The sequence below is a fragment of the Anneissia japonica genome, unplaced genomic scaffold (assembly GCF_011630105.1).
Source record: "Anneissia japonica isolate Jap-2015-1 unplaced genomic scaffold, ASM1163010v1 scaffold287752_len1182401_cov188, whole genome shotgun sequence".
NCBI lineage: Eukaryota > Metazoa > Echinodermata > Crinoidea > Comatulida > Comatulidae > Anneissia > Anneissia japonica.
Window position 1 is genome coordinate 833,313 of NW_022687544.1, and position 26,060 is coordinate 859,372.

The following is a 26,060-nucleotide window of genomic DNA, read 5'->3' on the forward strand; positions in this document are numbered from 1 at the left end:
ACAAACACAAAAACAAAAACAAAACAAAAAAAATGTCACCGGCGCTGGAATGTTAGAGAAAAGTTGAACTGAGGAAGGATTTGAATTGAATAATTCAGGATCAGAGATGATACGCAATTGTGGGGGTAGTTTTCCAGAGATCAGGAAAAAAAAGAGCGTTCAGTGTCCAAATGTGCTAGATTCGTGGGGTAATTAGCAAGAACGAGTAGAACGTGAAGGAACATGTTTGATCAATAATGGAACACGATTATAATGGGGTATAACCATGGATGGATTTTTGAGTGCAAAGAATAGATTTTATGGCAGTGGGGTCTGAACTTTAACGATAATATAGTATCTGTAACAATATAATTTTGCCAATACAGTAAATTACCAGCCAATTTAAGTGTTTCTACTCAAAGAATATTATGAATGGTATATTAATAAGTGTTATTTGGCGAAGAAATAGTTTCTTGCTAATTTGTTAATCTAGGCTAAATTTCATGAATGAATCTTTTTATTGATAAAAACGTGACTGGGAAAAATGTTTATTACCGTTAAATGTTGTTATTGCATAATTATGCGTTTTTAAGGTAGTCAATCGAGCAATCATTTGATTAATCAACCAACTAAAAAAAGAATCAACACAGCATACAGCATTGTGTGACGTAATTCACATAGTATGTTGATTTATATTATTACTATTGGTATTGCTAGACGTTCATTATATCCACCATAATCATCATCATAGTCGTCGTCATATAGGTCGTACAGGTCTTAACAATGTTTTTCTATTGTAAGTAATGAAAAACTGGAATCCAATCAAAATAAAGACACACGGATACACAATTTATACAAAATTAATCTGTTTAATGCTCGGCCAAGCAAAACACAATACAAAAAGGACGTGAACTCTACATTTCACTGAAAGGTAAGGTATGTTATTAACGTACTTACACTATTTATCAACTCGGAAAAACACAATTAACTTTTCTGGCTTAAGTTACACTAACTCAGATGATACTGGCGTCGACTGGCAGCGAAAGCTCGTGCAAAAATAAATCAATAATAGATAGCAATAGACTAATTTAGTCTCAGAATCAGATAGTTGCTGTCTTTGATTTTTCTAGCACCATTACGAACAATTCTGACATAATGTTTTGTCTGTTTCTTTTACAGTTTATGTATCAGTGGTATATCTAGGCATATTTCCACAAACCCTATGAAATTGGAAGGTGGTGGAGTCAAGCACCTGATACAATAAGGTGATTAAGTGACATGCAAAATGATTTTTTACCACTTCAATAGCGGTCGGCACCTATAGCACCTGTGGGTGTGGGGGAATGGTACGCCCCTATTCCCTTTAGATATGCCACTGTATTTTCATACATGTACCTTTTTCATTTTATTGCAAATTAAATTTCATGAACTTTAAAGCAGAAATCCAAAATGAAATAATAGAATAAAAATATTTTCAATACATGGAAAATTATATTCTCCATTATAAGACACTCACTGTTACTGGCAGTGATCAGGAGGACAAAACGTGATAGACACAATACATTCTAATTGACAGCAAGCATATGCAAAGCAACCAATCACAGAGGGAGAAAGCTCAGGATTTAAGCATTTTCAGCACATAAGCTCGCATAATTTGTACATCATTAAACTGCACTCACAGCAAATATTATTCTTCAATTCGAACTTAACACTTTTTTTTATATTTTCTTATATTTCTATTATTATTTATTTCTATATTTATTTATATTTTTCTTATATTTCTTAAATCTATTAAAGGCTGTAAAACTTCTTTTCAGACTTCGTTTCATATTCTGATTATTTTTATACTATCTCTGAAGTTTGTTTCACTCTCTCTTACATCCTGTAAAGGACCTTTGGGTGAACTACTGTAGGGTGACAGGGGTTGTATGGACCAGTACACTAAGGTAACTCCCTACTTGTCTCGAAAAATGTAATAGGTTCTTTAAAGTGCACATACAGCCAATTGTCTACACTGGGCCTACAGTTTATAGTCCTTATCCGAGATGACTCGTTCCACCACCTCAATCATAGGCTAGTGTGCCACTCAAATTGCACATATATTATGGCTGTAGATCCCATGGTTAAAATGTTTAGAAATATGTAAATTTAAACTTATAACTTATTCTGCCATATAGGTATAGATATAAAAAAAAAAAACAAATATTGAAAGTATAAATTTTAAATTCTTGGTGAATATTATAAAATTAAAAAAAAATTAAAAAAACAATACAAAATAATATAAAATATCTTATATAAATTCATATAAAACAGACATAAAGCCATTGTTACTCACACACAGTTATGGCACTAAATGTAGCATGTATAGCTAAGCTTAATCAAAGATAAATACCCATGTCATGTAGGTACTGGTACACTATATACAAAACAGTAGTATATTTATCTATTTTATACATTAATCATTCATTATTATATTCCCTAATATCTACATTAGGCTTTTATTTACCAATGTGCACTAACTTATATAACAAGAAAACCATTTTTAAATGTACACACTTTACATTTTGATAAACACATCATTAATAACAAACAATTTGACACTAACAATTGTAATAGGGAGCCGGAATGGCTAATAAACATTACAACCATACAATGTCGATGATGACCCTGACGAGGCTTAACAGACTCAGTAATAACACAAGAATATTGTCAAATTTTAAGTAAAAACTATACCAATATTTAGTATTATAAAAAGTACTTGTATATACTATTTTCAATAATATTTTATTAAATTCTACAACACAGCACAAAAATAAATATTTTGTAAAAAAAAAAAATCAAGGTATCAGGCCTTGGCAACTTCTGCTTTTAATTCTAGTTTTTGGGAATTTTTAAATTTTCATTTAAAAAAATGATTTTGGAGATTTACTTGTATTATAATATATCAATGTTTTAATGTTACAAATATGAGTTTGCAGTTTCCTTTTTTAAAGGATTAATAAAATTTACTTTGACTTTGATATACTAAACACAGCGATAAATTATTATCATATTTTTTTTAATACCCATTTTTATGGAGGTTTGGCAATAGAAAAGGTCATGAGCTGAGTCAAGGCAAGTAACCTTGGTCACGGCGTTTATTTACATGCTTACCTCTTGTCACCAATGACAAGGTGTTGAAAGATTTTGGATGATCATGGACTATGGTAAGTAAACATACTATATAAGCACCTTCTTTAATTAGAACCACTTTTATATATTGACCGAATACAAGTCATGCAAAACAAAGCTTTTCGCATCATTCTTAACGCTCATCCACTCACCCCACGAATCAACATTTACAACACCCTCAACCTACATACAGTGAAAGATCGTATACATTTTCAACTGGACTGTCTGGCTTTTAGATCTGCCAATGGTCTCGCCCCGGACTATTTAGCTCAACATCTTGCCAGACTTCCCACCAGACGTACCCACAATGCTACCCGGGGGTGTTTTATAACTCCATTCCCCAAAACTGAGACCTTCAGAGACAGTTTTATCTACAAAGCTCCAAAATTTTAAAATTCTCTACCATATGAAATTCAAAATGCATCTTCTTTAAACTTATTTAAAAAAATGTTAAAGAAATATCTTACAACCAAAGAAAAATCTATACGGAACTGTCCCTGAAAGTCACCATTTTTTAATACCATTTTTTAAAATACCTTTTTTAATGCCTTTTAAATGCTTTTTTAATGCTTTTAAATCTTTGTACATACATGCTTCTTTTTTTCCCATTTATGTCTATATATATTTTTATATTAACTTGTTAACTTTGCCTTGCTGTTGTTATGTATTTTGCTTTTTTTTTATGTAAGGGCCCCATGATTGTCAGCTAACCGCTGTTTTGGGTTACCCTCGGTAAATAAAGTTTAATTAAAAAAATTAAAAAAAAACATGCATGGCACAGGAACACTCTACAAACTATGTTTAACAAACTCTGCAATCCAATGACCAGGGAAAAAACACTATTTAATAACAATGGAAGGAATAACAACTTCTAGACAAAAATATCTCAATCACTTTCATTTTGAGTACTAGTATTATCAGATTCGGGAGTCTCAGAATTTGAACTTGAAGATGATGATGGTATAAACTCGTATAAATAATTGCAATCTTCAAAATTGTGTTCTTGTAATATGTGCTGTATAACTCGGCCCTGTAGGAGTCGTTTTCCATAATCCACTCCATCAGCACGCTCTTCAGCGAGCCCAATATCTAGTAACCAATCAACGAGTTTAGATCCTTTAAACACGTTTGAATAAGTCTTGAAATGATACCTGCAAAATTTCATAGAACACAAAAGGAAAATTTACAATTTCTTCTTGAGATGGGCTTCTTTTTTAGATTACTTTTGCAAACTAAAAAGGAGGAGGGGGGGGGTCCTTTTCAAAATGAATGCTGTCAAATTTTAGAATTGCTCCTATATGACATTTTTCAACTATGGAGTTCAAAATTAAATTACTATTGATACTGACATGCTAGTAATCATCAAAGATAGCATTAGTGTGAATGTAAATACTATCTTTAAAGAAGCACATATTATCTTGGGCTTCTTTTTGAGATGGGCTTCTTTTTGAGATCAAACTGAAGTCGGGGGAGGGGGCTTCTTTTCGAGATGGGCTTCTCGAGATTAAGCCCATGGGGCTTCTATTCAAGTTTTTACGGCACACAAAAACCCAACATTTATTTGAATTGCTTACTACAAATTTCAAGATATTAGTTCACCATTCAATTAATGAATTTTAAATCCCATGCAAACAAATACAATTAATAATAACTACAAAATATATAACAGACCTGAAAAAGCTGAGTTGAATATTTATAACATCACTGCATCACCAAAAATTGCTTTCAGTGGATTTTGTCACTTGATTTATTGAAAATTATGTTTTTACTAAAAATTAAAGTGAATTATATTTGAATTCAACTGACCTTAAATCTTGAACAATTTCATTTTTACATTTTGCGACATGATGTACAAGGAACTGATCACAAGTGTGGAGGACCTCCGGGCTTAAATCCGACGGGTCCTCTAGATGTACTTGTTTGACGCCATAGAAATATTTACGGAAACTGTAAGAAAACAAATTTAAAATCCATATTAAAAGATGAATGTAAAAATATATTACATATATAAGGACGGTAAATAAATTAAAATGATTAATAGTATGCACACACACTAATGTGTGAATGCTTTGTATTTGTATTTTAAAGTTTGGGATTATGTATAAGATTAATTGAGTTATACCAAATAAATATTTATTGGAACTGTGAACTATGTCACAGAACTGTGTCAATGGAGGATCCCTGGTCACTTCTTTAACCATCAGAAATATTTTAAGTAGGAATTTATGACAGATAAAAAGTGTTTTTTTACAGAAATTAATATGTATGCAGGTATTTATTTCTTCAAAGATCAGCTAAATAAATAGTAAACAAAACGTACCAGCTACATATAAGAAGACATATATTATTGAAGCCAAATGAAATTCTTTATAAAATATTATTATACAGCAATATATCTCTGTTGAAGAATTTTTATTTAATGCAAAAATCTGTGACTTATTACTACTTTTGCTTTGTAATTATTCTATTTTGCTTTTGTTTTTGTATTTTATGTGAGAAAGAAAGTGGTCGTCTGTTGATTGTTTTTCAATTGAATATTCAATGAATTTCCAGAATAAAGTAATATGCTGATTATTGGGCGTTGGGATTGTGATGCACAACCGTAAAAGTTTTGTATACATAAAATATTAAAATTATTGTTTTTGTAATGCATTATAGCTATTCTACTATTATACATAAATATGTATGTTAATGAAAATCCAGTTATTAAGCTATACACTACAGAGGCCAATAAATAAAGATTATTTCATTATTTTTAAAAACCACTCAAAACTGAAATGTGTCAATAATATTATATAAAAATTAGTTACCAATAAACCAGACAAAAATACAATAGAGCACAATACAGTATGTGAGAACCTGCAATACAGTGCACAAAACAATGCTAATTTAACAGCGATTGAAATTAGAGGCATATTATATGTAATTACAGGTGCAACATTCCACCACAGAATGAGTTTATTTTTTAGATTGCAGACACCAAAACTATGATATTGGCTATATTTAATTTATATTACAAGATTTATATATTACAATTTAAATATTGTTGAAATTATACTTGCAAGTTAAAGTTCAAGTTCAATTTATTGTCATATACAAAGTAAATGAAATTTGTTTTCCAAGGTTCTCAATAAAAACATTGACATACTAAAATACAATTCAAAGATACGATATAAAATAAGTTAACCTTGCACCTGCAAGTGCAGATTTTAAAGTTTATAAATGAGGCTTTTAAAACAATATACCAATGGAAAAAGAATGTGGAAAAAACAAAGTCAATTGCAACACAAAATTTTGTGATGGAGAGGATCACATCTCTAGGTAGTGACAGCAAAATGGTAAAAATAGGTGATACAATTCCAAAAGCACAAAGGATGACCATTAATACCATTTTCACTGAGGTGCTAGGCAATGTGTGTTCTTGTAACCACTTAACCAGATTAGCTTGTCGTGAAGGAAGGGAGGGTCAAGTGCTACAAACAACCCATAAAACCCAAAGTAATAAAAACAAACCATTACAAATTATAGGACCTCACCCCCTGGGACTACAAAACAAAATAAACAAGTGCTTTTTCCCATCAACAGCTGAATCACAAAAACTCATTTTACAGACAATAAACATAGGAAGTGAATTAAAAATGTCAACAATACTGGAGTAAAGGTAAGCTTTATATTTACTACAGTACATAGATCTATATACTATATAATAATTGTTACACTGCCACACAAATAAACTTATAAATTTAATGATGGTAAAAAAATATAATATAAAAAAGCAAATACACCACTATTTCTAAATAGTGTTGAACTAAAGCAATTAAAAACAGATGGGAAGGTAGTTTTCATATTAACACAGGGAGGTGCTACACATTTTTTGATTTGGTGCCATATCACAATTTATTATGAGGGTATTTATCTAGTACCCCCGTTACATTTTTTTTATAAGAATGAATGTATAAGAACACTAAGGCTAAAATGGCTTAAAAATAAGAACAAATTGAAGCTGAGGTAAAATTTCAAATGATGTTTGTATTATATAATGTAAACCAACAAATCACTAGTCACATACTGTAGCAGTGTAATACTATGTAATACCCACTATAACACAGTACAGTAATATACTGCTGTAAAATAATAACAATCTTTGAAAAAATGGTTAAAATATGAACAAAATAAACCCAAAATTGGCCAAAAAAGTGTAGTTGTGCTATTCTGTAGTGGGCTCCAAATAAACTTTAGTACAATATTAGTATTATGCAGTATGGTAATACAGTGCTCCACCACCCAATTAAGGTTAAATATAGTTCATTTCCAAATTCCATTGATTACTTGGTGAATATCTTAATAAAATATAACAATATATAGGCCTAATAATTAGCCTTCCCTTAGCCATAACAATAACCTTTCCAAAGCCAATGTGATACAACTGCAATAAACTTTGAAATTACAAACAGGGATTGATATCAGGCTCATACAAGGTTTTGGGATTCAGTAACAGCAGTAACAAAAATCACAAGCATGTAGACACACATAAGTTACAAACCCGTTAAAGCAGCCACCAGAACGTTTCAGTAATATACCACGAAGTCTAATCCTTTAGAGGAAAACAATTAGAGTTAGGAAGTATGTAGGGTCATCATCTCACCATAGTGCACACCCCTCCCACCTCCCACCCCACACATACTTTCCATTCTTTGAGTTCAGATAAAATATATATATATATAAGATGGTAGATCTATTCTAAAAGAAAAAGCATTACAATGAAATATAATTCTTTAGAGTATATTTAGTCTAAGGCATCATGTTCAAGAAGTAGCAAGGAATGATAGTCAATAGTATACAAATATTGACTGCTCATGAGGGGAATGTTGAAATTTATTGCTCCGAGATGACGTGGAGACCGTAGCGTTTGCGGATCGGGGGACCCCTGAAACATTTTGACCCCTCCTTAAATGTAAACATAGATCCGCCCCTGCGTAGCCCATCTGAAACTAGAGCAGTCAATATTTGTTTAGGCTACGGTCTCTACATCACTGAGGGGCTTTAGATTTTACTGTTACCCGAAACTAGAGCAGTCAATATTTGCTTTATAATACCTCATACATAGAATCTACGAGGCCTAAAAAAAGAAAAGAGTAGGCTTGCTTCCTAAGCCTAGACGATCAAGGGTTAATCACTCTCAGCTTCATAAAGGCCGCGTCTTTTTTAGCGTGCGTGTCATAAATTGCATAGCAACCATGATATAGGTGGGGGGGCCGAGAGATTACACATCACGACAGGGCAAAAAATTACTATCACACTAACCTACGTCATAGTGTGATGGTTGAAGTTATTGCCTGCTTCTTAACCAATCAAGATGCCTAGATTCTATGTGTGGTATATCAGACATTCACCTAAATTTCAGTTTTGTCATAAAAAACCTCATACTTCTAAACTTTTCAAAATTCATTCATCATATTATTTTGGGATTACTACACAATGTCTCAGAGAACTTATTGATAAATTATTTTTCTTTGAATAAAAATGATACAAACTTACGTTTTGATGAAAGGTACTAAAACATACTGCGTATCAAATCCAAACACTGCTAGCACAAAAAATCCCTGACCGTAGTTAAAGACACTATCAAGGAATTCCAGCTCTATATAGATCCCAGATTCAGTGTTGTTAAATATCTTCCATGTACATAAAAACAAACCCTACAAGAATATTAAAATAATAAAAGTAAATACAGTAGAACCTCTACTTTGGGAAACCCCTATTAAGGGGACACTTTATCAGCACAAAGAAATTAACACATAAGATGAGTAATGCAAGGTTATACAGCCATAATGAAGCAAGAAAAATGGAGCACAAGAATTAAAGGCAGGAAATTAAAATGGTACAGACATATAATTAGACTACTGGTTAAAAAAACAATGGAAGAGATAAAACGAAAAGTAGGAACAACGTAGGAACGAATACGAAGACCCAGAAATAACTGGATGAACATGTACACTATAACAAATTATCCTGCCTTGAATAGAAACAAATTGTAATGTCACCAGACGGAACATTTTAAAAAAGAAGACAGAACATTTTAAAAAAGAAGGAAATGAGAGGAAATATTTCTCAACCAATTTAGTGCAGCTTTAACTCTTCATGTAAATGACAGTCAAAGATCAAAGATCTTAAGACCTGTTCAGACTATCAAATTATATTTGACAAAAACATGTGACATGCCTAAATATGGTCATAATGACATCATGACTAAATATGGGCATACAACAGTTTTTTGTAAAAGAAATTTAAATAGTTTGGACAAAGCTTTACTCACCACCACCATGGAGAGGATCAGCAAGAGAAGCAGCACCAAGTGTCTACCTATCTGGTGTTTAGCAGACTCTGACATGCTAGAAAACATACTGAGACGCCTCTCTTGTCGTCTGCGATGCAGCAACATGCTGCGGCAGTGATCCTTCCGTTGAGGGGAGCATTGGTAAGATGCTGAACACATCTGGACGCTCAAGTTCTGGATGCCATCTCTGGCAATATCCTCGATGTCGAGAACTCCTTTCTTGGGTGTAGCCTGGTAGGAACCAGAGTTGATAGGTTTCTCTACATCACTATCATCTGAAATATCATCTAGTAAAAATAAAATAATAATAAAATCAAGTAAAAAATTTAGTTTTAATTTAAGATGAGATGAAGACTTGCTCAGCATTTAGAAATTATCTTTATACGAAAATAAAATTTAAAACACTATAACAATCAGCTTTCTACCGATGCTGGTTCAGCAGTCAATTTTACTAGTAAAAAAACCAGACGACCAGTAAAAATTGTGTGTTTGCAAAAAAAAAAAAAACCTTGATTGGGCCTAGGTAGCCTAGGCTGGTCTACTTTCAATAAAAAAAAAAACTTACAGTCTAGGCCTAGAATATGACTTACTGAACCAATCCTGAAAGCTGTGAACTTGGCTGGCTTTATATGGACAAATTTTTACTGGTACATTGGGAGAACACAAACAATCATAATGTATTTAATTTTTAAAAAAAGATTTAGAAAAGAGGTCATGGTAGGCTTCAAGCATTTCTCGATGTGCATACCGTACCTTCATCTTCTGTAGTATTGAGGAGAGTATCAGATTCTGGATTTCTGTCATGTGACTCTCCTTGTAATTGTTCATAAGTAGAATGATGGAAACGATCTCTACGTTGCAGAATCACCAATGGAATGATAGTCAATAGAATATTGAGCACTAACATCAATGTGGATGTGATCAGCTATAAGGGAAAAAGTATATGTGATAATATTTTCATTAAAAATATGTATATTACCATACATGCTAAAATATCTACTGGTCACTAGACAATATTGAAGGTGGGGGGGGGTCGGGCAAGTATCACAATGAGTCTACTTATCAAAACAGGATACATTATTTTATTTTAACTACTATACAACTACAAAATCCTGGCTCGCAGTTAAGGGTGTATACTACATATTATTCTAAAATAATTGTTGTTATTGATGATGTTCATTGCATCATCTCTTTCTAATTTACCTGTGATCTGCCGTAACCAAATACAGGTGATATCAGGTCATCATTTAAGTTACTAGCAGCAACTAAAACACCAACCACAACCATTGGGACACTTAAAAAAAAATAGAAAATATCATAACACTAACTTAGAAACAGACTTGTTCTATTTATGTTTGTAAATTTGATAAAAGTAAATAAAGGTCAGTAGAAAAAGTCAAGTTCAGAAACAGTACGCAGAGGGCGACAGAGTAAATAGATGTAAGATTCCTTTAAGGGCAAAGGGTTTAAAATTGGAATTTTCACAGGACAGAGAAGCATGAAATTACATTTCAACTTACCCCCAGCCATAAAAGTAAAACCAGAACTTGTGCTGTAGAACAAAGCAGGTACTACGGCATCGCAGCAGGCAGAGGGCGACAGATATCATAGCTGCCCAACAACGGGCACTGAACACACCCACGAGGAAGATGGTGTGTTGGACAAGGTGTTGCCAGTATGTGCAGTTTTTCCACGATACCAAGAGAATGTATCCAATGCACATCAGCATCTATGAAGGTAGAATAAAACCATTGTTGTGGTGGAAGTTTGTGGAAAATAATGTGTTAAGGTGGGGACTCGCTGGTAACGGCAGTCGTAAAACCATCACACAACGGATCCAAATTTGATCCCTGTGAGCGCTAGACAATGCGACATCGGCAGCCTTAAAGGATTGTCATTAAAAAGGATCCGTTGCGCGCACTTCGTCACATTGCATTCTTTATAGAATCGTATCGACTGACGAACGTTGAGTGCGCGAGTGTCCAGCTTTAGTAGGCTTTGTTCACTATATCAGTTTTTATGTGATAAAGTGTTGTTGCATTAACAATTAGACAAACATGTTCCTTATGTCTTTTGGGCTTTTCTTACAATGTTATCATCTTGATCCTATTGTTTTTTATGTTTGATTTGAAAGGAAGAAATAAATGTTTATTTGAATTTGAATATAAATGCCATTTTGAAATGTTGAGAGACGCTCAAATGTATATTTTCTGCTTTGACTTTTAATCTTTGAATTTCTTGTATATATGTTGAGCAACCCTTAATGTCAGCTCTCCAGTTTAGTATGATGCAAAGGCCATTCTCATTAAATATAGTACAAAAATATAGCTTATAATAATAGCAAAAAACAATGTAGACATGTATTACAAAATGATATCTTTATTCAGTTAATTCCCTTATTCATAGGTAAGATATCAAAACATTTTTTTTTAAATGGAATGTTATTATCAATACAGACACATACCTGTGCAACAACTAGATTGGTTGTAAACTTATGAGGTAGACGCAAGTATCTTCTTCCAAGCAAAAAAATTAGAAGAATCCAGCACTAGATGTGGGAAAAAAAGAAAGAGAGAAATTTAATATTCTGTTAGAACTTTAAACGTATATAGAGAAAAAAACAGTATTTTATAATAATATTTTATCTTAATAATATATCATAACATTCCATGTTTCTATTTTGAGATATTCTTGAGATTCTTTTTCAAATGTATTATGAGAATTAAGGTTAACTTACACAGGAACCAAAACCGATCCAACTGATATCGTATGAGACATCTGACAGAAACATATTATACTTGTCTGGATAATCTACAGGCAGTGTTACCATAGAAGCTGTTATAAACATCAATGGAGCAGAGATGAAAGTTCCTAACACCATCGCTGTTGCAATCTGTTAGCCATAAAAGTACAGTTTGAATTAAAACAATTAATATTATAGTCAGTTTTAGATTTAGAAAAAAACAAGGGGTAAACAGAACCTTACTATATCTAAAATCATCTTTTATGAGGGTGGCCTCTTCATATAATTATAAAGTAGGAGAAACAACCCAAAATAAGTACACATTATACTTTATATTAGGCATGCCATCCCAAAACCAGCATACTTACGCTAAATGTTAATATAAGTAATTAGCATCAATAATGTTTCAGTATATTTGTACAGAGAAGTCATAATACTTTTACTCATAACTTTGGCAATACCTGTAGAAAGTCAATTCCAGTAAATGATCCATCATTTTAAAGCTAATAATGTGGAGAATAAGAATATATTAAGAAGGCAGTTTTTTTTTATTTTTGGTCACCGATGCTGGTTTTGGGATGGCAAACCTCATATATTTGAATACAATCCTCTTGCAGAAGAGTCCATTGAGTAAATAACTGTATTCATGTTCATTTTAATATTAATATTACAGTTCTCATTAAATTTCTTTATTGCCTTATACTGCACCACACTCGCATTGTTAGCTGGCTCAGAGAGAATGGACATTCTCTATGCCAATCCAAATTTGTATGTAGTGTAATACTAATAATGATATTACACGTGCTGTCTGAGTGCATATAAGTCAACAATACGATAAATTAAAGAAGTTTAGTTGATGTTTGTACTAATCATTAAAATAAAATAATGAGACCATAAATAACATGTAATGGTGTGAAATGCAATGATCAGATACATAGACAGTACTTACAACAGCTGTTGCTATCCCATAATAAGAGGCAAAGATAAATGCGGTGGGAGCGGCTGGAATTGTACCATACAAGAAACCATATGTGCTGAAATCAGTAGTCAGATTTGAATCGGCTCCGCCTGGTTTCATGGCATAGACTACTTGTCTGGCAACTAGAGGTAATAAAACCCTACGGGAAAATAAGATTTTATGAATTAGGAATGAATGAAATATAGTTGTAAATAAAGACAAGTTCAGTTTATTATGGAACTTAAGGTGCAGTTTGGTTGAAGGCGGAATTAAGCACTGTGTGCGCTGAACCTTGAAGATCTTTGTGTCCCTGGTTTTAAGGGGTTATCCATTATTTTCAACATTTTTACGAGAGCAAAATACAAACTCTCTTCGGTTACCCCCTCTTTCTCCTGAAAGAGGACAAAATAATGGTATTTTGTCATTTGAGATCATCATTTATCTTTTAAAAAAAATCACTCTAAACTCCTCCCATGCAAAAGTATATACTCTTGCTAAAATGATGAAAATACACAAATCAGTAGTGATGTTGGTAGTCTATGAGTGGATACTTACCTAGAAAGTATCCACTCATAGTCTACCTAGGTTTAGGGCCCCTACAGCAAGAACACTCTGATTTATCTCACTATGAATCCAAGTAGATATATCTGATATAAACAATCCAAAAACACACGAAAATCGAGGTGTAGCATTCCATTTGATGTATCGAAAAAGAAAAAAAAGGGAAAAAGCATTGTTGTAGGGTTGTTAGTGCTTGGCGCCAGGGCCGACTGTTAATTTTGTTTTCAAGGGGTGTTCACAATTTTGAAAAAGAATAGGTAATTAGTCGGTTTATCCACAAAATAGACTAATGTGGAAGATCCCTAAACCCCCAAGCATTATTATCTTTATCATCAAGCATTGGCATATAGCTCTCATAACGCTAAAATAAGGTAAACAGAGAAATAGAAAAATAAACTTACAATTTAGCAGCAATTAGTAATACTGGTGTAACAAAGAAAAAGCCAGTATCCTGCTTAATCTTGCCAACCATGTTTAGGCCGAGATAAAACAACGCTGTTGCCGAAAACGATGCACTCAGTGTCTCTAGAATAGACTTAATCAAGGTGGGTACAGTTTGACTAAAGACGTAGTTTCCTATCAGTCCAATTAGGACCATGAGCACAACTGGATTGAGAATGATTCCTTTGAAGACTTTGAACAGCATGGCACCCCATGACATTGACGCGTGGCGGTTCTTCTGGATCTCAAGACAGATGAACGCAATGGGATTGAGGAGGACTAATGAGATTGGGGCAAAGAGGTACAGGTATGGAATGAACTCTGGATGCGTGTCTTTATACAAGGTGACAACTGTGAAATAAACCAACAATAATTACCATAAAATCTTCTGAAAAATTATCATATAAAAGTAACCATCATTATCATTTTTCTTATATATACTGTACACATTTTAAAATAAACTTGGACTATAACTGGTACTGGTATTGGCATTTATAATGCGCCTCTTCTTTGAGGTTATCAAGCATAACTCTTTTCTCTGGTCATTGGGTCCACATGCTTTAAGTGTTGCTACTGGTAATCAGCGCAGGAGAAGGCAACCCCACCAGGTACACTTTTACACCCCTGGGTGGAGAGAAGCAATGCAGATAAAATGCCTCACTCAAGAACACAAGCGAAATGCACAGCGAGGGACTGAAACCCCGACTTCACGGTCGGTTGGGAAACCAAACCGTTCCCGCTGCGCCAGCCAACCTCCACAGTACTTAAGTATTTATTTATGTTACTTATTCATAATTTTAGTCAGGTGGTTCAATTATTAGCCTACTCCAGGTCTGGGGTAGAGAGTACTGTACTACGGAATGTGATAAAAGAAACAGTGACAACAACAACAACAAGAACAGCATTAGCAAGAAGAGCAGCAGCATCGGCGGTGGCGAACACAACAACAACATAAAAAACAATAAAGATATTAATAATGCCACAAATTAAAAAAAAAAATTGTCCACCTTAATATAAATAATAAATGGTATACTTACTAATAGGATAACCAAGAGCAAAATCATTACTTTGGGTACACGCAATTGAATGGATCCCTGCTGACCCGATATCACATTTGCGTCCAAGAATCAACGTAAATATAAACACTATCAAAAACACTATCACTTTCGAGATTAATATTGCTGTCCAGAACAGCCAGTTAACCTTTCCAAAGTTCAGTTCCACCATTGACTTGAGGAGGAGGGCTGGTAATGCAAAGTATGTGATGTAATTTCCAAGACCTTTTGACTGTGTAGCGTTTAAAAGTTTTACACGTCCGGACACATAACCGAAGAGTATAATGGAGAAGCTCTGAAAAATGGCTGGGTACAGGTTCTGGAATGTGTGTCCGACAACGCCATCATTGTCGTTATCGTTGTTACTACTGTTCAGCATGTTGGTTCTTTTTAAGTATACTTCTGAAAAATAAATTTGATAATAATTTATTCTATTACAGTATTTAAAAAAAATCATGTTGCAAATCTTATTCAATAACATGAAAATATAAATTAATAGCAAAATAGAATACAGTAGTGATTGTAAGTCAATAACTTATACCCTATTCAGACTAGACTTTGCATTGCGATCGGTTGTGATGTAATCGGTGGTAAACAGTTGTAATCCAAATTGTTCGCAACAGTTCCCAGCATTCAGACACCTTTTTACTTTGATACTTTACATCACTAGCAACGATATAGGTCGTCCTGTTTTGTTTGACTTCAGCCAATCAGTGCCTGTGGAATCCGTTGCGATCGGATTCCGTGGTAATCGGGAGTAATAAAGATTGTAGCACCCAATTGCAACGGGTAATAATTGTGAAATTGATTACTTATCAATTGGTGAACTTTCAGACGCGATTTTACTTTGCGATTGGGTGTTGCTACAACCGTTCGCAATGTGAAGCTAGTCTGAATGGGGTCTTAGCCTACAACTTACAATATCGTTCGAAACAATATTTTACTGATTGGAGATGTAACCCAGCCATTTTAAGGCTGTGTTATACTGACTCTAGTTTTGTTAGGAACCATATTTTATATTTATATTTTTTTACAAAGTACTGTTGCTTACAAGTTATGTACTGTTGCTGTACCGCAACTGAACAAATACGCTAAACTGTGTACAATTATATTATACAAATACACTGTTATTTTCATAAGTGAAAATTCACTTAAACGTTTGGCAGAGTTTATCAATTCATTTGAACATTTGGCAGAGTTTATTATTGGATATTGGCTCTCTATTTTAGGTGAGTTTTAAATATTAACTTGCTTTGTTACATTTAAATGTGTTAACGCAGAATTGCGCTAGATGTTAATAGTGTTTATGAATATAAGTTTACCTATTGATCTGCACTATTTTATATAGTGTCCGATATAATTAGTTATTACGTTTGAACAATATACTGTATATAGTTTGTTTTATTGGTTTGAGAAGTAGTAACTGTACATTAAAATCATTACAGTTATGATTTACCATAGCCCGTTAATGTTTGAATGTAGTTTAATTTACTTTTGTATTACAAACATAGGAAACGTTTCATGCATTGTGGCTTATGCCTTTTAAATTCCAATGGGCATGGGATAATCCTATTAGTTAAAGATAACCATATTGTACCTGTCATTACTCAAGACAACAATGATTGTATTATAGTTTTACTTTTATCTTTTTGGTTAAGTTTGCTCCTAAGGCTACAATATTGCCAGTAGACCTATGTTATATCCCGCTGTTTTAATTATTGCTATCACAGATAATGATAGTACTGTAGAGAGAGATACTCTACATTTAACTGTTTAGGCATACAGTATAGTATTTTGTTACCTCTCTATTTTAGCCTGGATATTTGCCATAATTGGCGCAGACCAATGGTAAAGAACTTATGAGGGAAAAGCTATCTCTGATCAGTCCAGAAGTGGGTGCTCATAGATACGGTAACAGCCGCACGTATTGTCTACTACGACCTACGATAAACAGACTCATCGTTGGAAGCGAGTCCTCGATGCATCCTGTCTCTTATACACATCTAGATGTGTATAAGAGACAGGTACACTGTTATTTTCATAAGTGAAAATTCACTTAAACGTTTGGCAGAGTTTATCAATTCATTTGAACATTTGGCAGAGTTTATTATTGGATATTGGCTCTCTATTTTAGGTGAGGCCTGGTAACAATTACTGACCAATAGTGGTCAGTGTAGGTCATGTGAAGTTCTGTCTCTTTTTCTGCCTTTTACAATTGGAAGCGCTGGTCGTTTCAAACTGCCGATCTATACAACTTTATATTTTTTTACAAAGTACTGTTGCTTACAAGTTATGTACTGTTGCTGTACCTCAACTGAACAAATACGCTAAACTGTGTACAATTATATTATACAGTACACTGTTATTTTCATAAGTGAAAATTCACTTAAACGTTTGGCAGAGTTTATCAATTCATTTGAACATTTGGCAGAGTTTATTATTGGATATTGGCTCTCTATTTTAGGTGAGTTTTGAATATTAACTTGCTTTGTTACATTTAAATGTGTTAACACAGAATTGCACTAGATGTTAATAGTGTTTATGAATATAAGTTTACCTATTGATCTGCACTATTTTATATAGTGTCCGATATAATTAGTTATTACGTTTGAACAATATACTGTATATAGTTTGTTTTATTGGTTTGAGAAGTAGTAACTGTACCTTAAAATCATTACAGTTATGATTTACCATAGCCCGTTAATGTTTGAATGTAGTTTAATTTACTTTTGTATTACAAACATAGGAAACGTTCTATGCATTGTGGCTCATGCCTTTCAAATTCCAATGGGCATGGGATAATCCTATTAGTTAAAGATAACCATATTGTACCTGTCATTACTCAAGACAACAATGATTGTATTATAGTTTTACTTTTATCTTTTTGGTTAAGTTTGCTCCTAAGGCTACAATATTGCCAGTAGACCTATGTTATATCCCGCTGTTTTAATTATTGCTATCACAGATAATGATAGTACTGTAGAGAGAGATACTCTACATTTAACTGTTTAGGCATACAGTATAGTATTTTGTTACCTCTCTATTTTAGCCTGGATATTTGCCATAATTGGCGCAGACCAATGGTAAAGAACTTATGAGGGAAAGGCTATCTCTGATCAGTCCAGAAGTGGGTGATCATAGATACGGTAACAGCCGCACGTATTGTCTACTACGACCTACGATAAACAGACTCATCGTTGGAAGCGAGTCCTCGATGCATCAGAGCGAAAACCCAAATAAAACCAAGTAGGCCTACTGTAGTAAACCATTGGCGCCTTAATTATGTTTTACCTATATTGTTATGTTTGATTTATCAATTTAATTTGTAGTTAATTGAATTAAATAAACTTCATCTTAATTATTAATTATTTGTTTAATGTGTTATCATTTCCGTCATATTTATTTGTTAAGAATAAATATATTATTCAGAGACGAAACCTGGGTTACAGATACTTAATTAAAAAAAATATAACCAGTGGTTTGTAATCTACTACAACATTATTGTTAGAAAAAATAATGTTAAATGTTTGTAAATATGGTAAAGGGTAAAGTAGTCAAACCTATATAGGTCCAGAGTGCCCCCCGCCCCCTAATTATTTGGGATGAGACTGAAATACTTTGAGGAGACTACCACCCCTTCTCAGATCGAGTCTGTTTACCCTCTAAGCATATGCCAATATCCATTTATACTCCTGGGTAGTGACACACAAATAAACTGTTTTGCCGAAAAACACGACTTGCACAATAAGAGTTCGAACCCCTGACCACGAGGTTGAGAGTCCGAGCCACAATCGCTGCGCCAAACTCTATATGTGCTCTTCTCAACAGGTCCATCAGTATTGCCTATTAATGTGAGGCACATAGAGGCCTTAAAATGATGTGCTATATATGAGATTACCAGTATTAATAATAATGACTCTGAGTAAACATTTGTAAACACAATATAGATTGTTGATTAGTTAATATTTATATATTCTGCTGACTGGCAGATAGCTCTATTGATGCTTATTGTTAAATGTTACTGTCTGTCAATGACTTTGCGACTGCTAATCGACAATGCACTGCTGTGGCTTTTCCTGAGTGCTTTCTAGAGTACCACTTAATGTGTTATTAAATTGGAAGTGAAAGGGAAGCTATAGAAGAAAGTGGGATGGTTGATGGTAGTGCTGCTATACACACAAACAGAGGTTAATATTTATTGATTGAGATACTAGATAAAATTTCTGATGAGTGGAGCTGGAAATTGGTAGCAGCAGTGTATCTAAGAAAAAGCATGGAGTGAAAGTCCACTCATTCCCACCCACCATACCAAAAAAAAAAGTTCATCCCTTAGTGTCCTTTACTGGCAATATGCTTTGCACAAAGAAATATACACTGGTACATACTGTAATATCACATTACTTTTAGAGCTAACACATAGCTATACATATATATATATATACATATACATATATATATATACATATATATATACATATATATATATATATACATATATATATATATATATATACACTGGGTAGAGAGACAAACAGAGATAAATTGTCTTGCCGGAAAATACACTTCCCTCAAAACATTATTATTAAATTTGTTTGAGCATCACTGGACACAAATGCAGTAGCAGTGCCAAGATAGGAACAGCCTAAAGGAAAGAGATTCTGTTTTTGCCCTCACACTCAACATGTGCCATGCCACTTGAACTCACTAAGGTTCCTAGGCAAGTCCTGTATCCCCGTAGAGCTCAGACAGCTGTCCTACCCCTAGGGTTCACCTACCCACCTTTGTTGTAAGGATCATCCTTGTGAAATAGTGATAGGAAAAAATCAGCAAAAGAATGGAGCACAAGGTGTTGAGTGCTAACAACAAGTACTTAAATATGCCAAGAGGGAATCATACTATGTACAGTACTTACCACCACCTAAAAACGAAACCATCATAAATATAGAAAATAAAATCAATGACCACTCAGCAAAATATACTAGCTTCCTTGCCTCAGTGCTTAGTAATACCTTCATCTTCAGTATTACTTGTATAGAAGACACCAACAAATTTGCTCCATCAAAATTCAATACAAAAATAAATGGCATGAAATCTGACTGATGAGTTCGGCGCAATATGAATGTTAACAAAAGGCAAAAATTGTCAGAATTTTAATGTGATTATTTAAATATCACCTCAGTAGTGTTATAATCAAAGGTAGAGTCAATACTCTTAATAACAATTAACATATCAGAAATATCACACTGAATAATCAATATGCCTATATCTGTATAATACAGTAAACCACAAAAGAAATTAATTCTATTTTTTCTCCATAATATGTGAACGATTCATTGATCCTCCAGCTGTTGGGTTAAGTTTTTGAACAAACAAGGAACGAAGTCCAACTTTACTGTTGAGTCAAACAGTCTGATCTTGGCTACAATATGCATATCTAATCTTTCAATTCACATTATACACCCATTTGTTTCAACATCACCAACATTTAAATTAATTTTGAAAGCTGTTTAGTCATATAATACAAAACATGGTATGTATTACAAGCACCTTTAAGAAGAATTACAATATTTAGCCAACTACATTTTCTCATCAGTAGGTGTTAAAAATAGCTCCTGTATTTCAATAAATAATACAGTAAGAAGCTGAATTTATTCTGTACTTCAGTCAATAGATTCACTTTAATATGTCAGGAAAATATATTTTTCCAAAAATATAGCATCATCAATGAAGCCGTATACAGTAATTGTAAACCAACAGGACGAAACCTTAGAAATGCACTGACAAGATAAAGTGACGTAACAGAATGAATCTTTTCCTGATCGCTTCAAAGAAAAAGATAAGATGTGATATGTTGGCTTAGAATATTCCACTTAACAAATTTACACTCATCAACAATAAGAAATCCTTGGAGTCCATATTTAGAAGGCTGTTGTTAACATAACTGGAGATATTCCTCTTAATTTTCTTTTCAATGCGGTAGAGCGTAGTAAATAAAATACATACTGTTGTACAAGATCTCATCCTCTTAATTTTTTTTCAATGCGATACAGTGTAGTTGATGAAATAAATACTGTTGTACAAGATCTCATTCACGTCAGCTGAAATCAATACATCTTATACAGTCTAAAGCTTTTAATGTTAACACAATAATTATTTCCCATTTGTGACGTCGGAGCAGTAAGCCAGTTACATAACAGGTATTTTGACAAATAAGTATAATAGAGAACGAGATTTTAAAATATTACATTATTTCAACCTTGACTATTCAAGGATTTTAATTGGAGTACAATAGCAACCAATGATTCAAAGAAAGAAAAAAAAACCAGGCAAATTTTTGAATTATCCACGCTGATCCAGAAAAATTGAACAAATATTATTTCACAAATCCCAATCGATGTTGTTGCTGAATGCAAATAATCCAATACATACAGTAATCATATGGTACCAGTCATGATAATGATGCTTCGGTATCTTCAATGAAACATATAATGCACCACTGCAATAGAGTTTATTCCAAGACAACACTGTCTTTTTTGAAAATGTAATCATGACTAATTTCTAAATTCTTGAAATATGCTTGTATTCCGAAGAAAAATATCTAATTATATATACCGCAGTAAATCTCAACAATGGAGTCGTGTATTCCGAAATGTCAGTTATTAGTTGATTTTATTGTGAGATCAATTCAAGCTACCATACAGATATTGAAAGATCATGCAACTGTGTCTTGATGGAAAACAACATCTCTAAATGTGCCGGATTCTTGTCCTGCATACAATTTATTCCTAAGAGTTCTCAAAATAGCAAATTGTCATTTTCATTGATCTTGAATGTCGATTATGATGTCATACATAAACCCCCGAGGGAGCTGTGTGTCTTAAAGTAGGCAAATCCGTCAAAACAACAATTAAACGCATGCAGACTCATCTACTGAATATGTTAATTATTAGAAATATATTATTTCCAGAATCTCTCATTAAAGGGACTGTGTCATAAACTATATATTAAATATTCTATTTCATCATAAAATATTTGGTATAATAGTAAATGTACAGTTTGGATCTGGATATAGAGGTCTTTAGTCCTGCATCCAGTACATCACCTAAGTAAACCTAAGTATAAAGTAAACTGTGACTTTAGTTAAAATCAGTAGGAAAGAAAATAGGGAACCCTTATAAACTGTGCATGTATCAACACCACATATGTTACAGTATCAACAAGTCAGATACATATTTTGCACCAAAAAAATCTTTTAAGTTTCGTTGAAGTTTGTAGGCTATATAAAGATATAGAAATTAAGGAATTTCCAAACCCATGTTGGACACCTTTGTACCGACACACTGACATCATATAAATCCATGAATACAGTAGTTCTGGATAAGTTGGAAGGTTTACCATCAATTTAAAATATGGTGAAAAAATAAAAAATTCAAATGTACTGCCACGTCAATGCTTGCTTTTTGATCTCAGTTGGCCACTTCTTGAAGATCGGAGGTCATCAATACGCCTAAACATGCTACACAAAATTGTTCATGGCCTAGTAGATATTGATGCAACAGAAAATCTCGTCCTCCAATCTAGAAGACACCAACGATTCCACCAATTCTCTTATCACAGACTTCATGCTAAGACTAAAATGTACTACGCAAGTTTTTTCGTCTTTACAATCTACTGTACATCTGGAACAGCATACCACCCTCATTCATCAGCCTTCCTGAACTAAACCAATTCAAGATTGCAGCTACAAACTGCATATAAAATGTACCCTCAACATAATTCATCTAGTCTTGAGCGCTCAACTCTAGTGGGATGCGGATCTTTCCGTTTTACTGGAGTAACTAATACAGATACAGATACTGTATTTCACTATGTGGTACATTTAATTGATAGATAGTTTAATTTATTGATAAATAATTATTGTAAACTGTTCAATAGAAACGATCTGTTGAAACTATAAGAGGGCAGCATCTCATTGCAATGCCTTTGGGGCTGACACCCACCTTTCAATCTGAGGATTGTTCACTTAGTTCACTGACTGACAAGGCATCATGCAACTTTTAAAAGTAAATTACAAGGCTTCACAATTTGTAATAACTTACCTTGGAAAATTGTTTAGAGAATACAAAAGAAATTCTGTAGTCAGATACTCAAAATTCGCATCTCAAAGTGCTTGCTGTGTATGATTACCCACGGTGGTCATGTTTCATAGAAAGTATACCTAGTCAATGCAGCCAGATGGTGCACATTACATATGCCACAGCATCCTACCCCGTCCCATTCCTATAATATAACTGTAGCTAAAAAGTGCCATAAAAATTCACAGTTGAGGGTTGAGCCCAACACCATAGCTTGACACTGTTTACTCTTTCTACTGAACATTACTGTCAGTTACAAAGTGAGAGGAAGTACAACTTCAACAATTTTAATAGTTATTTGATTTATGAAGAAAGGGCAAACGTTTAACCTGCGTTAATTTCCAGCAATCAACAGGCCCGTAGCGTGACTTACTTTGTGGGAGGTTTATTTCAGTGGAAAGTGGACCATTTGGAAACCATTATACAATAACGTAATATTTTTAGCTGGGAAAGCTTATGAAATGCCGACTTGGAATACTTCTGGCTTGTATGATCTCCAATACTCTGGAGAACATTGTATATGTAAATGATGGGTGACTAGAGAACGTAATTACTGTACCGTAAAACCTCAAATAGAAGCCCTGGAGAACATTGTATATGTAAATGATGGGTGACTAGAGAACGTAATTACTGTACCGTAAAACCTCAAATAGAAGCCCAATGGGCTTAATCCTGAGAAGAAGCCCATTTTGAATTGAAGTACTGTACACGTCTTTAGTTTGTAAATGTAGCCTAGAAAATACACAAATCAATGGTGATGTTGGTATTCTATGAGTGGATACTTACCTGGATAAACTGACAAATTGCCTATTCTTTCTCACAACGAGAAACACCCCTCGAAAAATAATAGAACAGTCAACTCCTGGCGCCAAGCACAAGCGGTCCCTCAACCATGCAACTTCCTCATTCTCATTCTTTTTGATTTATCGAAAGTGAAGCACCTTTCAATCGTATAAAATTTATGGGATATTTACACTACTGTTTTGCAGTTTCCTTACAATAAGAGCTTGAAGCCTTGGATTTATTTTTCTCATCTCGAAAAGAAACCCATAGGCTTCTTTTCAAGATAGAATTGGCACATACACTGTACATGAATTTCAAAGAAAAAAAAAAATTAAAAGCATGCTTGCTTTATACAGTAGTTTAGGTGATTTAATGTCGGTGAATACACTCCATGACACAGAATGATGTTACAGTGGCCCTATTTATTGTTTTATAGCATTAATTCCCAAAATTTTACAGCATTCATTTTAAAAAGAGGCTCCTCTTTACTTTGCAAAAGTTCCATATTACTTATTTGCTTGGTGTTAGACAGTATACTTTTAAATTTGCATCCAAATTCAACATAAAAAGTTTCTCAACATAAACCGACGCTGATGGTGCTCTCATTAATACTAGGAAAATCAATAAATTAGCGATTTGTGGCAAGTCTAAGTAGTACCCTGCATGATGCAAGCAAGCCAAGAAGGCAGGTATGGTTGCCAAGTAATTGATGCTAGCAATTCGGTTTACAGTAGGCCTACAGCAATTAGACGATAGCTAATTATGGTAATTCCGAATAGGGTCTAGATCATATGGCAATGAGCATTTTTCTTCTTCATGCATCGGAGGATTGTATTATTGCCGCTCCAAAGTTAAATTTATGAAATAAAAAATTCAACCATTGCACTCTATGTATTAAATTTGATGATTATCATTTTTGGTGTACAGTATCACTTGTCATTTAATTTTAATTCCCAAGGCAGTTGCTCTGAATCTAAAGATGGTCAAAATAACTTTTTGGTGTTAACAAAGCCCCTTGAAAATAACATCATTGGGTTTTTCAAGCGTGTGATTCGATTCTGTAGAAGTTTTTTGTTTACAACAAATATTTTGTTGTTTTTTAAGAATAAAAGGAAACCTTTGCTAGTTTTTTAGTTAACATGTTTGTTTTATTCAGGTATTAATATATAAAGTTAGGCAAGTTAAAAATAATATATTTGTAGCACCTAATTAAAATATATGGTCCAAATTATCATGTATTCTATTGTACTGGAGCTAGGCTTCACTCGTACAGGTTGAGGGCGCCCTCGTGAATTTTACCACGGCTAAAATTTTTGGCTACAGTGGTGTCTGAGCCCTATAATTAGGCCGAGATTTAGGAAATTTCAATGCAATATATTTTACGTAGAATCTATCAGTTGATAATAATTAATTATGAAATCTAAAATAATTATATACCAAATTATAATCGTTAGTATTGTTTTAGATGAATAATCAGAGTTAAAAAGCTTCTTTTTAAACACAAAATTATACTGTAAGGGACATGTTTCTTGTATAATAAAATTAACACCAGCAAAAAACGTAATTAATATTGTAATATCTCCGCTAATACTGGTCCGATTTACATATTTTTGTTTTAAAATGCTTCAATGCTTCATTTAGTTATGTCTTTCTTTTTAAAAATAAAGTGAGACATTTCTAATTTTTATGTTTCTAGCTAGCCTAGGCCTAGCTAGATGCCCGGACTACTGTAGGGCCTAACTAGGGCCCTAAATAAATGGGTTGCAGCTGTGTGTTCAGTATTTTAATTTGTGTAGCGGGATAAAAAAAAAGAGTTGCGGAACGGGGCCTAGTAACCTAGAGGTAGGCATAGGGCCTAGGCCTCCTTCCTGGACCCCTATACAGTAGGCCTTACCTA

General features: G+C 33.5%; 1 protein-coding gene across 3 annotated transcripts in view; it reads right to left on the reverse strand.

Moving 5' to 3' along the window:
* Positions 1-828: 828 nt before the first annotated feature.
* Positions 829-26,060, reverse strand: part of LOC117119814 (integral membrane protein GPR155-like) — a 28,211-nt gene continuing 2,979 nt past the window's right edge. Inside the window, exons 1-14 of one of the 3 annotated variants that reach the window (XM_033264748.1) lie at positions 20,158-20,390; positions 15,228-15,647; positions 14,151-14,541; positions 13,180-13,348; positions 12,225-12,380; positions 11,952-12,035; positions 11,008-11,216; positions 10,691-10,781; positions 10,241-10,412; positions 9,467-9,774; positions 8,689-8,849; positions 7,694-7,744; positions 4,957-5,097; positions 829-4,301 (exon numbers count right to left, since the gene is read on the reverse strand). In XM_033264748.1, the coding sequence (XP_033120639.1) occupies positions 4,037-4,301; positions 4,957-5,097; positions 7,694-7,744; positions 8,689-8,849; positions 9,467-9,774; positions 10,241-10,412; positions 10,691-10,781; positions 11,008-11,216; positions 11,952-12,035; positions 12,225-12,380; positions 13,180-13,348; positions 14,151-14,541; positions 15,228-15,647; positions 20,158-20,332 (2,793 nt within the window). In that variant the 5' untranslated portion in view covers positions 20,333-20,390 and the 3' untranslated portion in view covers positions 829-4,036. Of the gene's footprint in view, positions 4,302-4,956; positions 5,098-7,693; positions 7,745-8,688; positions 8,850-9,466; positions 9,775-10,240; positions 10,413-10,690; positions 10,782-11,007; positions 11,217-11,951; positions 12,036-12,224; positions 12,381-13,179; positions 13,349-14,150; positions 14,542-15,227; positions 15,648-20,157; positions 20,391-26,060 lie in introns of those variants that run through there. The other 2 variants (XM_033264766.1, XM_033264757.1) reach the window with 2 other exon arrangements.